The sequence below is a fragment of the Malus sylvestris genome, chromosome 15 (assembly GCF_916048215.2).
Source record: "Malus sylvestris chromosome 15, drMalSylv7.2, whole genome shotgun sequence".
In the NCBI taxonomy this organism is placed as follows: Eukaryota; Viridiplantae; Streptophyta; class Magnoliopsida; order Rosales; family Rosaceae; genus Malus; species Malus sylvestris.
In genome coordinates this window covers 19,288,626-19,303,866 of record NC_062274.1, presented here as the reverse complement: position 1 = coordinate 19,303,866, position 15,241 = coordinate 19,288,626, and the positions used below count along the sequence as shown (strand labels likewise).

Genomic DNA, 15,241 nt, shown 5'->3' with positions numbered 1-15,241 from the left:
AATAAAAAGAAAATTACACCTAATAAAAATGTGCCTCGCCGTAGAGGATCGTTCCCGAACAAATATTGAATGTCATTCTCCGGTCCTACGCAGAAAATAGATGCAAAACAGCGCTTTCCCATCCAAGAAAGCTCATTGACCCCAAACCCTAATTACCTCCATTCTTCTCTCTCTCTCTAGAGTCCTTCGCCTTTGCCCTCTGAAAATGGTAATTTCTCTCTTGAACTTCGTATGCAGCTGTTCCATGCTCGACAAAGGTTCAAAATTTTAATCCCTTTTTTGTTTTACAATTTTTGTGCAGGCGGATTCTCTACGCAAAAAGTAAGCCCTAAAATCCCAATTCTTGTTTTCAATTTCTGGTTTGGAATTGCATCCTACCATGTTTGTCTGAAAGAAAGAATTGTACTTTGACATTATGTATGTATCCAGGCTTTCGATCTGTTGAAGTTTATAATTTGCTGTGTGTTTAACTGGTTTTTTGGGCGATGGATTGGGAACATTTCTTTTGCTATGTTTGTCTCTGGTTATCTCTTATTTTTCGTAAACTTTTGTGTCGAAACCGATACTTTAAGGCCCTCCCTTAGTGATTATAGGAAAGGAACAACACACAAATTCCCTGTTTTAGGATTTTCAATATTAGCTAATTGTTTTAGAAATACAGTTGAGATATGCTGGAGCGCATGTGGGTTATGTTAGGTTCATGTGGTTGTGCTTGATGTGCTTCGCCATAGTCTATGGAAGATATTCCGATGTGAAATTTGAGGGTTTCTTGGAGAGACCATAATGTGGCAACTGTTTTTACGCGAGAGGGTTTGTTTACCATTTAAGTGCTGTAATTGTAGCATAGATGTTTGTAATTTACTATTAGGCTTTGAAGTTGTTCAATGTGTTATAGAAATATAGAATCAAGTGACCTGAAAGTTTATGCTCTTTGAGCATTTGTTTATTTTTCCATTGCGATTTCAAGAATGTTTCAAATTTGACTTGAATAGTGGGTGAAATGCCCAATTTGGAACATTCTAGCATCCCTCAATAAGGTTAATATGTTTATGCAAGGTTTAATATGGTTCCATTTTGGAAAATTCTAGGGTCTGTTAAATTCACACTATAGATAAATGTTATTTTGGATAGAATATTAGGTTTGAGTTTGCGGTCTTAATTATGTATATTCACTATGCAGCGGAGTTCAAATAAGATTATCAATGTTTATTTTTTATTTATTTCAAGTTGTTCAAAAAATTTATATTGTGTATGGATAAATCAGGTATTCACGATCCCCTTCTCCTTGGAGAGCTCAGTCCAGGTCCAGGTCTAGGTCTTGGTCTAGGCCAAGGTCGAGGTCAAGATCATTGTCTAGGCCACCAAGGCAGAGGTCTCGCTCTAGAAGTCGTGGCAGGTTGGTGTTAATTTTTTGCTTATATGTACTTTTCACTATGTTACTCATTGACTTTAATAACTTTAATATTTTGGCCATGTACCACTTATATTTCTGATACATGGTTGGCATTTTTTGGTGCAGATCAAGGTCCAGAAGTCCTGGGAGGTTGGTGTAAGTTTTGGTTTTGGTTTTGGGTAGTATACGTGTTTCTAAAGTTGAATCTTGTCAAACCTTGTTCCCATTGATGACACTGATATTTTTCTGTGCTGGCCACATGGACTGATGGTGCTGCTAGTGCTCAACTTAGTCTTTTTTGTGTGGTAGGGCTGCTGCTATAAATCCTGGAAATACATTGTATGTGACCGGCCTATCTACAAGGGTCTCAGAGAAGGATGTTGAAAGGCACTTTTCGAAGGAGGGAAAGGTGCTTCGATTTTATTGTTTGTTTTAAAGTTAATTGTTTTAGAACTTTTTATTGAAACATGGTGTACTGATGAATTTTTCATTTATAATATTTGCTTGCATTCATCCTCAGGTAGCTTCATGCTTTCTTGTTATGGAGCCTCGGACTCGGATTTCTCGTGGTTTTGCCTTCATTACGATGGACTCAGTTGAAGATGCTGAACGGTGCATTAAAAATCTCAATCAGTCAGTTCTGGAAGGTCGATACATAACTGTTGAGAGGGTAATGTGATTTTAATACGGTGATAAACTTGAAACCATCTAGTTGGGTTTACTTTTTCTTGACTTGGAAGTTTTCTGGTTATATTCAGAAGTCATTGCGTCAGCTATGTTGGCAGCAATCACAGATGATGAGTTTATCCATGTCAACTTTAGTGAAACAGCTTGATCAATGGCAAGCTTAAACAGCATTTCAAATGCGCCTGATCAACTAAACATAGCAACTATATTCCAACAACTATACAACTTCAGCATTCACTTTCAACTTTCAACCCTCAACTAATCCACGGACATTACGAACAACTTTCTAATCAGGCTTTTATGGTATTTCATAACTGGCATTCATTTTGTGGACATTAATCGTATCACGTAGGTGCCCAGATATCTTGTGCTTGTTTCTGTGTCCAAATTTACTACTTTATGTAGATTCTTCTAAGTTGTTAAAATATATACTCTGGAATCCGAGTTTATTAAAAATGACATCGCTTGGAGATTTCTGTTTCTGTTGTTTTTTACAACTTTGTTAATGATTCTTTTTTTATTCATTTTGAGATTGTGTACCGGAAGTTTCAGTAATTGAGGATTTATGATTATTTTCAGTCTCGGAGGAAGCGACCAAGAACGCCAACACCTGGGCATTATCTTGGGTTGAAAAATACTAGAGACTATGGTATGTTTGATATGCTTTTAATAATAAATGGTCTATTGCCTTTCTGTGGTTTGTTTGCCTCTCTCTCATATTTTATCTCTGCCTTGGTCACAGGCTACCGAGGTGATCGTGATCGAGATCGTGAACGTGATCGTGATCGTGGTAGGTACCGTGGGGGATCAGCTCGTGATGACTATGGATATAGGAGGTCTCCAAGGCGCTCACCCTATAGAGGTGGCCGTAATTATTCTCCAAGGGGCGGCTCACCATATGGCGGAAGATCAAGAAGAGAGAGGTCTTATTCTCCCTATGGAAGCCCGGAAAGAAAGTATGCTCGTGGCTCTAGATGAGTCTATATGTGATGTATCTCCCGTCTGTCAAAAGTGACGAATCTGGAAACACGATGTAGGAGTGTATCGATCTGTGTCTCGGAGTCTGCTGTTCCTCTTGTTTCGTTTTTTCGTGCTTTTTTTAACTAATTGTAGGATCTTGCTGGTTTTAGACCTTGGATATGGTGTTTAAATATGTACGTGGCTTCCTTTTCGTCGATTTTGGTCTGCTTTTGGCATCTGCTTTTTGATAATTGAGGGAACAAGTCTTACCTAAGGCATGAAATATAATTTGTCATGATCAGCTTGAGTTGGCTGATCGCCTTTGCCCATGTCATGGTTGGAAAACATAGGGTTAAAATCTTCACCAAAAATTGAAACTTTCTCCTAATCATCTTTATCTATGAAAAACTAACATTTAATGTGAAAGTTAACTAGAATTAAGTGAAATGACATGTGTCAATTGATTAGGTGTATGGTGAGTATACATCATAGTTTATGATGGTGAGCAAAAATGCTCTCCATTATATATAGGGAATCATCCTCCAACGGACCAAAAATGTAGTCCCACCCTATAGGGACTCAAATAGTTGCCCCATAACTGATTATGAGTGGAAAATAGCAACTCTTCTTTACTCTAGACATATTCGTGGCCAGACAGTTACTAATGCAGCGTCAAGTAATAATCAACATACTCAACGAAATTAAATATTAATCCGAATATTCCATTGCAAACACTCTTAACACACATGCATCACTATAAAATCTTAGATGTTAATATCTAAGAATGCCTCAACTTTTCTTAACTAAACCTTAAACCTTAAATAGGTGCAGTAACACTTAAATTACTTAGAAATAACACTTGAACAATAAAGTCGTAAAAACACTTACACAGTTGCAAGAAAACTTAGAGTAAAAACTTGAAACTTGATTGATGACTTGCAAAAATCCTTAATTAAACAGTTCATGAAGTTGCAAAAAACTGTAGAGAGAAAAATATGAGAGAAATGCTAAGAGGACTTTCAAAAATAGAACTTTCAATAACTATCCGTTACTTATCTTATTGTTCCAAAAAGATGAGGTGCCGGAGAATTCATGAAGAGTCTTATTTTGAGAAAATCTCCTTAACATTTCTTAAAATATGAACGTGTTGCGAAAATGGTGTCAATGCCTATGTAAAGCAAATAACCACATATAACCATGGATGAAGTCGAAGAATAGAAGTAAAAAGCATACAACTTAAATAGTAGGAGTTTGGTTTTTACTGTTTTAGTAATACTTCTATTTCCTCCCACATTTTCTTTCTACATTCATTTCTCATGACACTAGTACAAAAAAGTAAACATAGTGATACTTTAGTCCCGTTCTACTTCAATTTCGGTTCAAACTCTGTAAATATAATATAATCTATACTAAAACCTAGAACACTTTGAAACAATGTTGATAAGCACATTGTGCTTGCTTGTTTTACCCCTGCTAAGACCATCTCCAACCTTGGGCTAAAAGCCAAATTTTTTAGCACGGAAAATTTGGCTTTTAGCCCAGAAACATCTTTTCTGCTCCAACCCTTCTGCTCTAAAATTTTAGGGAATTATTAAATAATGAACTTAGGCTAATTTTTTTCTTAAATCAATTTAAAAAAAATAAATAAATATGTAGATTATTGTAAATTAATTTTATGAACATTTTAATCTAAAAAAATTTAAATTTCGATAAACATTTGGCATTTAGCCCGGAGTGAAAGCTGGGGGTATTTGGCCCAGAAATAACATTTGGCATTTAGCCTAAAATTTTAACATGGGTTAGAGAGTGTTTAGGGGGGGGTAATTTGGCTTTTAGCCCAGTTTTGAAGATGGTCTAAGCGAACTAAATTTGGCTGCTGCAAATTCAGCAGCTTACACCCAATTCCAATTGAACAAGTTTCCAAATTTTAAATTTTTATTAATCAAAACTCAGATACTTGTCCAACCAAAATTGCGTGTAAGCAGCAGCGAAGTTAAATCCCTGCTGGTCTTGTACAATCTTAAATCTGTAGCTGTAAGGTATTTTAAATCTTTGATTTTTGGGGAAAGCATGGCAAGTGCAAAGGCCATGCCACTCTCTCTAAACCCCCAATCCACCCTCCTCCTCGCCAAACCCCTCTCTCTCCCCACCACACCTCGCAAGCTCTCGGCGCCTGCTACCCTAAAGTTCCCGCGAAAGCTCCATGGCCTCTTTCCCTCTTTCACCTCTTCCTACTCCGTCCAAACCGACCATTTTGACGAGGACCATGTAATCGGCGACTGCGTCGTGTTCGAAGAAGGCGTGTTCGACGACCCCTACCTCCAAAACGATACCAAAACCGACCGAATCAGACCCGAGAAAGCGAAACCCAGAAGAGATGGTTCCGAAATCGGGTCGGAGAATTTGGTTCCGGACCAGTGGCGGGAGGTGCAGGCGGAGATTAACATAACGAAGAAAGAGCGGCGGGAGATTGCGCAGGAGTTGCAGTTCGGGACGAGGGTGGAGAAGCAGAAGAAGGGGCTAGAGCCGATTAGGGATTTGAATTTGGAGGAGTACTTGGCGTATAGGGAGGCGAAATTGAACCAATTGAAGCCACTTGTTTTGGATGATGCTTCTGGTTTAGCTCCGGCGGAGAAGTTGAAGGAGAATGAAGGGGATGCTAGGAAATTGAGTGAGAGAGTGGCGCCGAAGAATCCGAGGTGGGCGGTTTATGGGAAGGGATTGGAGGATGTTGCAGATTATTTTAACAGTGGGAATTATGAGCCTGGTGCTAAGAAATCTGAAGGTAGTTGCTTTTTTATACTGAATTTTGCGGATGTGACTGCGATTTTTTGGATATTAGATCTGAATTTTGTTGGAAAATTAGTGAACTTTAGATAATCAAGTATCCAAACTCTATTTCTTAACCAATTTTTCAATATGGATAACTTTTCTTAGGTTGAACTTGAATTGGGTTTTTTGGGTTTTGTTTAATTCATAAGGTATGTGAGGCATTGTTTGTTGCTTGGATGATTAGGACCCCGAAAGTTATTTTCGAAAGAGGAAAAAGCCCTCCTTAATAAGCGAAAACCTGATATAGCTGCTGCAACCTCTGTAAGCTTCCCCCTTCTTATGATCATTTGTACATGTTCAGGATAAAACATAATCACGTTTTTGTACTTCTAACTTGATGAACTTGAAGTTATTAAGTTGTTTGTAAAGTATTTGTAAACTCTTTCAGAGCAAATGGCTACCCCTGCACACTCTTGCTGCGTCGGGAGAATTTTACCTTATGGATGCTTTATTGAAACATAATGCTGATATCAATGTCGTGGATAAGGTACGTAAATGGCCGCCTTTTACCTTAGAATGTTGAATGCAGGATATTTTTCTTGGCTTTTCAATACCTGATTTAAGATTTGGTTCATTTCGCCTCCAGCACGGTTGGAGTGCTCTCCACAAAGCAATTCTTGGTAAAAACCAGGCCATCACGAACTATCTTTTGAGAGAATCAGCTAATCCATTTTTTCGTGATAAAGTGAGTACAAATTCACCTAGTGTATCACTGTATCCAGTTTAGAATTGGTGTGAAGATTATTGTCCTAATTAAATGTTTATGGTAAAAACCAGGATGGCGGCACATTGATGCATTATGCTGTTCGAACAGCTTCCAGTCAAGCAATCAAAATTCTTCTGTTATATAATGTTGATCTAAACCTTGAGGACAACGTACGGATTTTAATTTCCCCTAGCACTTTATTATGCAACTTCAATCTATAATAATCCAGAGAAGTATAATTAAAAAAGTTACTTTCACCATATAGGATGGTTGGACGCCGTTACACCTAGCTGTTCAAGGCCGAAGAACAGATGTTGTGAGGCTTTTGCTGATTAAAGGAGCGAATAAGACATTGAAGAACAAGGTAAACATAGTAGTTCTGGATTCTGCACATGCTTGAACTGTTCTCCATAATATCTCCTCTTATATAACGCTGTTCAAGTTTAAGCAACTTATTGACTTTCCGGTGTATGCATCTCATCACCTTGATGTGGGTGGACCGTAAGATTTGCGAATGTTATGATGAATGATTGCAAGTCATCTATACTTTCTTGCAGGATGGTTTAACCCCTCTTGACCTTTGCCTCTACTCTGGTCAAGACACGAGGACTTACGAGCTAATTAAGTTGTTGAAACTTCTTCCGAAGTCGCGTTAATAGTTGGATATTCTAATCGCATATTCGACTCATCAGTGTGTCAGCTGGCCAAATGATCTGATGGCAAACCAGGGTTTGATCTGCCATAACTTTACATCAAAGATTCAGCTTTCCAACTCACGAGCTGATGCTGTTACAACTGCGAAAACGCCAACTGGAATATCGAAAGGGGAACATTTGAAGCTCAAAATCATTAGCTATGTACCAACTTTGTAATGTTTTGTACTTGAAGTCACTGAAATTGAATTGCAGAATATCTCGTTACATATTTGGACTGTTCGTGTTAGGCACAAAAGAAGCTCGAGTCAGCACGAGCTCGGCACGTGCTCAACGCAATTGAAAGGGGCTGGACACGTACATACATGATGTTTGCATGAAACAAAAGTGTGCTACATCAATCAAGTCTTGAGGACAACTCATTTAACGTGTAAAATCACGTGTTTTATGTGGGTTTAGGTGAAGCGTGCACGCGAATTCAAAATTCTTTCTTTTATAGATTATATTGATTATGGTAATTTAAAATATCGTATTATCAGAAGAAAAAATGATACATCACGTGTCATTATGCTATCTTATGCTGATATGTCATTGCTATGCTAAATATTTTTTATTAAATTCGTTATGATATGTCGACATGCTGCTTTTTGTTATTGTTACGCACATTTATTTGTGCAAGCACCGAGTCACATTCGCGCAATCGAAATGGATCGAGTTGCCCCCGGTCCATAGAAACTGGTCGAGTTTGAGTTTTTTCATGACTAATGTTAGATTACATTTGTAAATCATGTGATGTGTCACTAATAAAAACAAATATGCACGTTAATACTAATAATTTAATCATCAATAAACATATCATATGATTTACAAAATATAATTTAAATTAATGGTCTTCTGACATTATTCCCTTTTTTTAATTGGGGAGACATATCCCTGAGAGGGAGGATTAGAACAAAATTATAGAAAATTAATCGTTAATTAAACTCGTTAATCACATTGATTAAAAAAAGAGTTAAGAAGGCAGCCAGCCGAAGTAAAGATCAACTCTCTCTCCTCTCTCTCTCAGACGTTGATATTTTGGTTTGGAACAATGCTCGGAGCCGGAGCTCATTTCCACGTGACGGATCGCTCAGCTGCCATCCGTCCGGTCCCAAAAACTTCGCCTTCTTCTTCCTCTTCGCGCCGCTTGGTCTTCACGGTTCGATTAGGGTTCATCAGACCATCAAAACGGTGTCGTGGGCTCAAATCTCTCCGCATTACCTGCAACAGCTCTTCCTCTCGCTCTAGATCCAGCAATGCCGACGATCATCACGATTTCGACCACATTCAAGCTTCCCTCCTCCTCTCAGGTCCCATCTCTCTCTCTCTCTCTCTCTCTCTCTCTCTCTCTGTGATCGCATACATGTTTATATACATATACAAATACGTACGTTTCTATGTATTTGTGATTATTGAATTGATTTTGATTCTGTTTCTTACTATTTCGTTCAAAGGATGGTCTTTGTTGCCTAAATTCAGCAATTTTGACCTAAAGTGGAGTAATTTGTTGCTAATTGAGTGTGATTAGGTCTTTGAAGTTGTTTATTTCTGTTTAATTAGTGCAGAAACTATATCGCACTACCGTATGCAGAGGCGAGGGTTTCAAGAAGAATCGAAATGGCAGTTATCTGGTAAATTGCGGCCCTTTTCGGTCCACGCCAGCCGACAACAAAACATTCTTGATACATTAGGCCGAAACTTTGTCCAGCGTTTCCAAACTCCCACGATTTTTCTTAAGATTTCTTGTGATGGAGACTTTTTGCTGCCAATTGTTGTAGGTATGTGAAGTTATGTGTGTCATATGAATGATTGTGAATGTGATTTGGAGTGTTCGTCCTCGGTTATTAATGTCGTTATCTGATTTTTGTTTTCAGGCGAATTTGCGATAGAAAATCTCATAGATGCCCAGTGGGGAGATGAGAATGGGGTAACTGTTTGAGCTCTGTTAATTAAGTTGGTTCTTTCTTATGTAATGTATTTTGATCCCGTAAATGGTCTTGCTGCAGGACTCCCCAGATCATTTCCAGTTCTTAAGAAACCTTGTTGACAAACTCGGCTATCAAGTATGGAGCTAATTTGTGTGTGTTTTAAGTTTACTTTCTGAAGGGTCGAAGAGAAGGCTTTTGTCGTTTGTCCTTTTCCTGCTTTAGCTACTCACTAGTCTCACTCTATGTTTATTGCATGTTCATAAGAAATCTAACGATACCAATAACTAGAATGTAGAAAAAAAGTGAGTGTTGAGAAGGGATCGCAAGTATATAATTCGTCCGACGGAAGAAGACATTGATAGTCTTTAGATCCCTAATGGTAGCATTGCACTTTGATTGTACAATATTAGTTTTCCAAGTACAAGGTGGGAGGTAATACCATTCTGGTCATTGTCTTATTTTTGTCACCACTTCAATTCCAGGTGAATATGGTGAGAATTACGGAAAGAGTGCGGAATACTTACTTTGCCAGATTGTACTTTAGCAAGGTGGTAAAAGTTAAAAACCATATGAGTTATGTCCTAATCTTTTAAAGAAAATGAAGCAACCTTATGACATTGAGGTTCCTGTTATCTGCAGCCAGGGGAAAATGGCTTTCTTAGTGTGGATGCACGCCCGTCAGATGCCATAAATTTCGCACATAGATGCAAGGTATCTACATCTCCTGCCTTCCTCAACACAAATACTCATAGACTTTATGTACATAAATATTCCTGCTGCTTCATGTCCAAGCAAGAAACCTTAAGCTTACACATGACCGTTTCATTGAAATTGCTGTTAAGTTCTAGTGACACTTGCCACGTGCAGGCACCCATATATGTAAACAAACAGATTGTCTTAACAGATGCTGTGAGGATCAGTTATGGGATGGGCAGAGTGCACGATACAAAGTCTTGTTACGACGTATCTCTTGACAGGTACTGAGTTGTATTTTAGGGGTCTCAATTTTGTTTCGTCAGTTTTTTTTGTGTGTATGATCATATGTTGTATTCTTTTCAGTGCTATAGAGGGCCCAGATTCTTTAATTCAAGAACTTGGTTTGGTTAAGAATATCGATTTAGCTATCAAAGAGGAAAGATATAAAGATGCAGGTATTTTATCAGGACTTTTCACTGCTTTTGTAACATATACAATTACTAAGTCACGTTACATTTTCCCTTTTTTTCATCGATTTGCTTCTGATTGCCTGATTCATGTTTTTATATATCGTATCATTTGCAAATTAACGACTGGTTCCTGCAGCCATGTGGAAAGACGAACTATTCAAGCTTCGCAAGTCAATTCAAGGGCCTTAATCACTATAGAAGGTTATCCTCTTCTAATGGTTTCTTAGAAATATGCCTTTGAGGCTTTTGGCGTAGCTTTTCATCACAAAGATTCTGGTGCAAGCAACACCTTTACGAGTTACTCAATGACGAGGGAACTTCCAAATTATTGAATGTACAGCTACCCTAGTATATTTTCCCCAAATTTGTAAATATAAATCGTGTATTTAGTTGGATCTTCCAAACCCTAAAGACGGTCAGTTTTCCTTGGAGATATCCAGAATTCCAGAGTTTGTAAATCTTACCAAAATGTTGTATGAAAAGAATGATCATATTGTGTTTGCCCGTAAACGAATTGAAAAAAAATCTTGTTTCAAAAGATGGATGTTTTATTACATTTGTGCAGTGATTCTTCTACTACATTTACCTTCTTCTAAAGCTTGCGTGTATGAATCCTTGACAGCGATAGCATTTCGATTGTGTTCCAACAGTAGTTGTAATTCGAACCATAACGCGATAAAATTGGATTATTGCAGTATGTTGTTATTTTTTCTTCACCAAATTACATAAAACATTGTGACACGAACATAAATTACATGTCACAACTTGTACTCCAGTAGCTACATTCTTCACCGGTATGAACATGTACGCTTTACAGACGAGAACAAAATTATGGATTGAACTAGTTCCACGCATTCTTTGAACGATAAAAACCGGGGGAAAGTACTGCAAAACCTACTACATTTCCGCTACAAAACTATGCTCCTCGCATCTGCAAATGGAAGGAATCCGTGGATTCTGCCATCGAATCTGTGTAGACGTCTTCTCACCGTCTCCCCACAGGGCATACGCTTCTTCTCCGTGCGCAGCATCATCACCAATGTCGAGGTCCTCTTCGTTCATTCGAAGATCAACTATGCGGTTGATCAAAATGCAAATCAAGCTCCTGACAACGGCGTTCCACCAGATGATGAAAAGTGCTCCGCCGGTCTGGTACCCCATTTGTTGGAGGCCAACTTTTGTTTTCCCTTCAAGGATGCAGTACATTAAGCCAGGACCGTAGGTTTAGTGGGGGTGCATCATTCGGAGAAGGTCGGATCGGCCAAAGAAGCCCGAGAGGAGTCCCCCCAAGAGGCCGGCTACTGCGTGCGTGTGGAAGACCCCCAACGTGTCGTCGACGCTTTGGAAGAAGGCCGATCTTCTGTGCAACATCATCATCGTGTACCAAGGTATTGAGCCAGACATTGCTCCCATTATTAGTGCTCCCCATGGCTCCACAATCCCTGCTCGATCATGTTCATATTATTGGTGGAATGCTGCAAAATTGCTTGTTTTTACTTTCTTAAATGAATCAAAGCCAAGTTCATAAACATTCCTAACCATCATGTTCTTGTTTTATGAAAGCAATGATTACATTATGTTTAATTGTTAGATAAGTGACACATTATGTTGTCAGACTATTTGATGATGGATTTTAAAACAACAATCCACTTGATCAATTAGCGAAGAGTGACAGTCTGATAATTTAACATGTCGTGTATTTTATTATACGAGAGCATTTGTATTTGTTATATCTAGGAGTGATTTTCGGTCGGATTGGAAACAAGCGTTCCCAATGCCAATCCAAAAATTTCGGAATCAATATTAGTTCCAATCTCGCAATTTTGGATTATCAAAATTTATCAGAAATTTCGGAATCGGTTTTATCTCGTAATGTTCAGAACTTAATTCGGACCTCCTACATTTTGCAAGATTTTGAAAATTTTCAAACTTTTATATGTCTGCCATTCAATTCAATTTCTAAATTTTTACAATATTTGTAGACCGTTACATTTGTGTTTGACATAAAATCATATTTGACAAGATATAATATTGTCCATCTATAAAGTATAATAGTATTATTAAATACACAAAATCCGAAATAAGACATATCTAAATACAACAATAAACTTGATAAAATAAGATTATCCATGGTTTTATTTTTATTTTTATAGTATTGGAATTTAGGAATTTCGGTTTGGATAGGTACATTCCAATTGCCATCCAAATTTTTCAAAAATTTTCAGAATCGGAAAATTTTCAAATTTGGAATGAAAATTTTCGATTTGAATTAGAATTTTCAATCCATTTTGCACCCCTAGTTATATCAATTAATGTTAATCAAAACCTAGTTCACATATATTGATAAGCATCATTTGATATGTGACATGTTATATTAAAGTATCTTACGCTACACTTCAAAACAAAATATACGATTAATTGATAGTATAATAACATAACATGTCATGCATTCGTGTAAGAGGATGTTTTCATTGGTTAGGTCAATTGAGCAATGAGTAGTTTACCTGCACCAGGTGTGATGCAGACGAGGCCGGTGATCATCCCCTGGACCGCACCGATGAAGAGCTTTTCCGGTACACCAACATGTCAAGGAAAACCCACACCATAAGGCTGGCGGCGGTGCAAATATGGGTGTAGGCCAAAGATGCGATCACGTTTGCTGCAAATGGAGATCCTCCATTGAATCCTGTCCATCCAAGCCACAAAATACCCTCACAAACACAACAACACTCTCTTCCTCAGGGGGACTCCCCTTGAGCTTGTAATACATACATACAGTTACAGAGAAACACAATCAACATCAGTGTGGACGTAACCCAAACATTGGGGTGAACCACAATACATCTTGTGTTATTTACTTTCTTACATATTCATGGTCGGATTTACGTTGTTCCAAGACCCCTCCGATTTTGTGCATCAACATTTGGCGCCGTCTGTAGGAATCGACACGAAAAGCTATGTCAGTTCTCTCTCAATTTTTCACCTCCACCGTGAATCTGGAAAAAACCCAACAACCTAAAGCTTTCCCAGAAAACCCACGGAGCCACCTCGTCTCTCACTCTCTTTACTCTCTTAACTATAAACCCACCACATCTCTCACTCCCACTCCAATCATTTCTCTTCAATTTTAAGCAAAACCCATTCCAGATTTCAGAAAACCTATTTGAAAGTTCAAAACTTTTACTCGAATCTTTTGAAGAATAAGGAAGAGAAATAGAAAGAAACAGAAATCATGCATAGGTGCAGTGGTGGCTCTTCATATGGTGGCAACATGGTCGGTGGTCTATGCTCGTGCAGTGTCCTTCACAACACCCAATCCAACTCCTCATTCTCCACGCTGTTCTCCATGCCCAATCATCACAAGCCGTACGATCATATTCATCACGAAACTTCCATGTCGAGGTTATCTGAGAACAAGATCTTCAGCTTACTGGGTTGGCTATGACGGTGATTGCTAAGCGGGGACTAGCTTCGCCACACCTGGCACAGACGCTCTGATGCTGAAGTGTATACGCTGCTCCAAGCAGCTCAACAATGGATCTCTCTACCGTGAGCTCAGCCGCACGCAACAAACAACACACACATTTTAACAAACGCGTCCTAGGCACACTATTCCTCCCCTTATCCTCTTCACTCGAGGTTTAAAGGAAGGGTCGACCTGACCCATGTTCACTGCCAAAGAAGTCATCGACTCCTTATCGAGAACCGCCACAAGATCTTTAAACCATTGCCGGATAGGGTTCCCAGCGGGTTTTCCGGCAGTTGAAGGCTGACAAGAAGAGGGAGAAACTCTTTCGGAAGACATTCGAGTAACGACCGTGAATATGATCAGGGTGGGGACGAGGGAAAATGTCGATGTCTTGAAGCTGCGGACCAAGAGAGGGAACGACGTCGTGGCGGCGTACATAAGGAATCCGTCGGCGAAGCTCACTGTTCTGCATTCGCATGGGAACGCAGCTGATCTAGGTCAGATGTACGAGTTGTTCAGTGAGCTGAGTCTCCACCTCCGAGTCAACTTGTTAGGGTATGATTATTCAGGTTACGGACAGTCTCTAGTGGGATTTTGTTTCTTGTCATCGTCTATTGGGGATGACTCTTTTGATCAGGGTTTTTAACCGAACACCAAATACTTTTATTTTATATCTTCTCCATAACCAAAATACTGACGATAACAGCTACCGGCCTTCGTGGCACATCATCTCAAGATAGGGGAAACAAAAGCAAAAACAGAAAGCAAAAGTAGAAAAAAACGAATAAGATAAAAAGAAGGAAAAAGCAGAGATAATTGCGGGGTGATGGCATGATTGTAGAGAAGGGAATTATGGGCATGACCCATTAAGCAGACCCTCCCCTCCCCCCCCCCCCCGGGCAACTGCCAGCTGCACATGCTATCCCACTATCCCACCATTTGCCATACCCACATTCAACAATTTTTTTTAATGATGTGATTTACTTTTCTTATATTTTGAAGACATCTGTATAACCCCACCAGAGGGTAATCATAAATAAAGAAAGAAGGCAGCACGCCAAAAAAAAGACGGCAAGCCTAATATAATGGGCTGGAATGTTATGTGGAGGGCGAATGATCATATGCCTAAAAGAGCCAGGCCCTATGGCTTCAAACTCCAATATTCATCCATCCACTTAAAGTTCACCCTCTATTATCACCAACCAGGTGATCAAAAGTACGTCCAGTACTAAAAAATTATTCAACAACCTGCCGCTATTATCACCAACCAGGTGATCAAAAGTACGTCCAGTACTCCAAAATTATTCGGCAGCCTGCTATTATTATCACCAACCAGGTGATCAAAAGTACGTCCAGTACTCCAAAAAATCATACGTGAGCATCACTCATGTCAATCATACATAAACAT

At 38.9% G+C, this 15,241-nt stretch overlaps 3 protein-coding genes and 1 pseudogene across 4 annotated transcripts; 3 read left to right on the top strand and 1 right to left on the bottom strand.

Annotated features, from left to right (window-relative positions):
* Positions 1 to 72: 72 nt before the first annotated feature.
* Positions 73 to 3,257, top strand: LOC126603229 (serine/arginine-rich splicing factor SR45a-like). Of its 2 annotated transcripts, none has more exons than XM_050270008.1 (8): positions 73 to 208; positions 302 to 321; positions 1,265 to 1,396; positions 1,520 to 1,549; positions 1,703 to 1,802; positions 1,914 to 2,063; positions 2,660 to 2,729; positions 2,823 to 3,257. In XM_050270008.1, exons 1-8 carry the CDS (start codon positions 206 to 208, stop codon positions 3,056 to 3,058), a joined length of 741 nt encoding a protein of 246 aa, XP_050125965.1. In that variant the 5' UTR covers positions 73 to 205; the 3' UTR covers positions 3,059 to 3,257. The 2 variants fall into 2 exon arrangements, with proteins under 2 accessions (XP_050125965.1, XP_050125966.1); XM_050270009.1 differs by having other exon boundaries at positions 74 to 208; positions 1,520 to 1,543.
* A 1,699-nt stretch (positions 3,258 to 4,956) lies between these two features.
* On the top strand, positions 4,957 to 7,502 carry LOC126603227 (ankyrin repeat domain-containing protein, chloroplastic). The gene is made up of 7 exons (XM_050270006.1): positions 4,957 to 5,825; positions 6,057 to 6,133; positions 6,261 to 6,359; positions 6,459 to 6,557; positions 6,650 to 6,748; positions 6,844 to 6,942; positions 7,136 to 7,502. The coding sequence occupies exons 1-7, from the start codon at positions 5,111 to 5,113 to the stop codon at positions 7,232 to 7,234; spliced, it is 1,287 nt and encodes a 428-aa protein (XP_050125963.1). The 5' UTR covers positions 4,957 to 5,110; the 3' UTR covers positions 7,235 to 7,502.
* A 741-nt stretch (positions 7,503 to 8,243) lies between these two features.
* Positions 8,244 to 10,902, top strand: LOC126603228 (bifunctional nuclease 2-like). Its single transcript, XM_050270007.1, has 9 exons — positions 8,244 to 8,580; positions 8,836 to 9,048; positions 9,145 to 9,197; positions 9,277 to 9,333; positions 9,681 to 9,746; positions 9,838 to 9,909; positions 10,066 to 10,175; positions 10,258 to 10,349; positions 10,501 to 10,902. Exons 1-9 carry the CDS (start codon positions 8,322 to 8,324, stop codon positions 10,551 to 10,553), a joined length of 975 nt encoding a protein of 324 aa, XP_050125964.1. The 5' UTR covers positions 8,244 to 8,321; the 3' UTR covers positions 10,554 to 10,902.
* A 238-nt stretch (positions 10,903 to 11,140) lies between these two features.
* LOC126602769 (ammonium transporter 2 member 3-like) lies at positions 11,141 to 14,169 on the bottom strand (annotated as a pseudogene).
* Positions 14,170 to 15,241: the final 1,072 nt, after the last annotated feature.

Coding starts and splice junctions, on each gene's coding strand:
- LOC126603229 (XM_050270008.1), top strand. Junction 322..1,264: donor GCGGATTCTCTACGCAAAAA/GTAAGCCCTAAA, acceptor TGGATAAATCAG/GTATTCACGATCCCCTTCTC. Junction 1,550..1,702: donor AGAAGTCCTGGGAGGTTGGT/GTAAGTTTTGGT, acceptor TTTGTGTGGTAG/GGCTGCTGCTATAAATCCTG.
- LOC126603227 (XM_050270006.1), top strand. CDS start 5,111: ATGGCAAGTGCAAAGGCCATGCCACTCTCTCTAAACCCCCAATCCACC. Junction 6,558..6,649: donor ATCCATTTTTTCGTGATAAA/GTGAGTACAAAT, acceptor GGTAAAAACCAG/GATGGCGGCACATTGATGCA. Junction 6,943..7,135: donor ATAAGACATTGAAGAACAAG/GTAAACATAGTA, acceptor ACTTTCTTGCAG/GATGGTTTAACCCCTCTTGA.
- LOC126603228 (XM_050270007.1), top strand. CDS start 8,322: ATGCTCGGAGCCGGAGCTCATTTCCACGTGACGGATCGCTCAGCTGCC. Junction 9,910..10,065: donor ATTTCGCACATAGATGCAAG/GTATCTACATCT, acceptor TGCCACGTGCAG/GCACCCATATATGTAAACAA. Junction 10,350..10,500: donor GGAAAGATATAAAGATGCAG/GTATTTTATCAG, acceptor TGGTTCCTGCAG/CCATGTGGAAAGACGAACTA.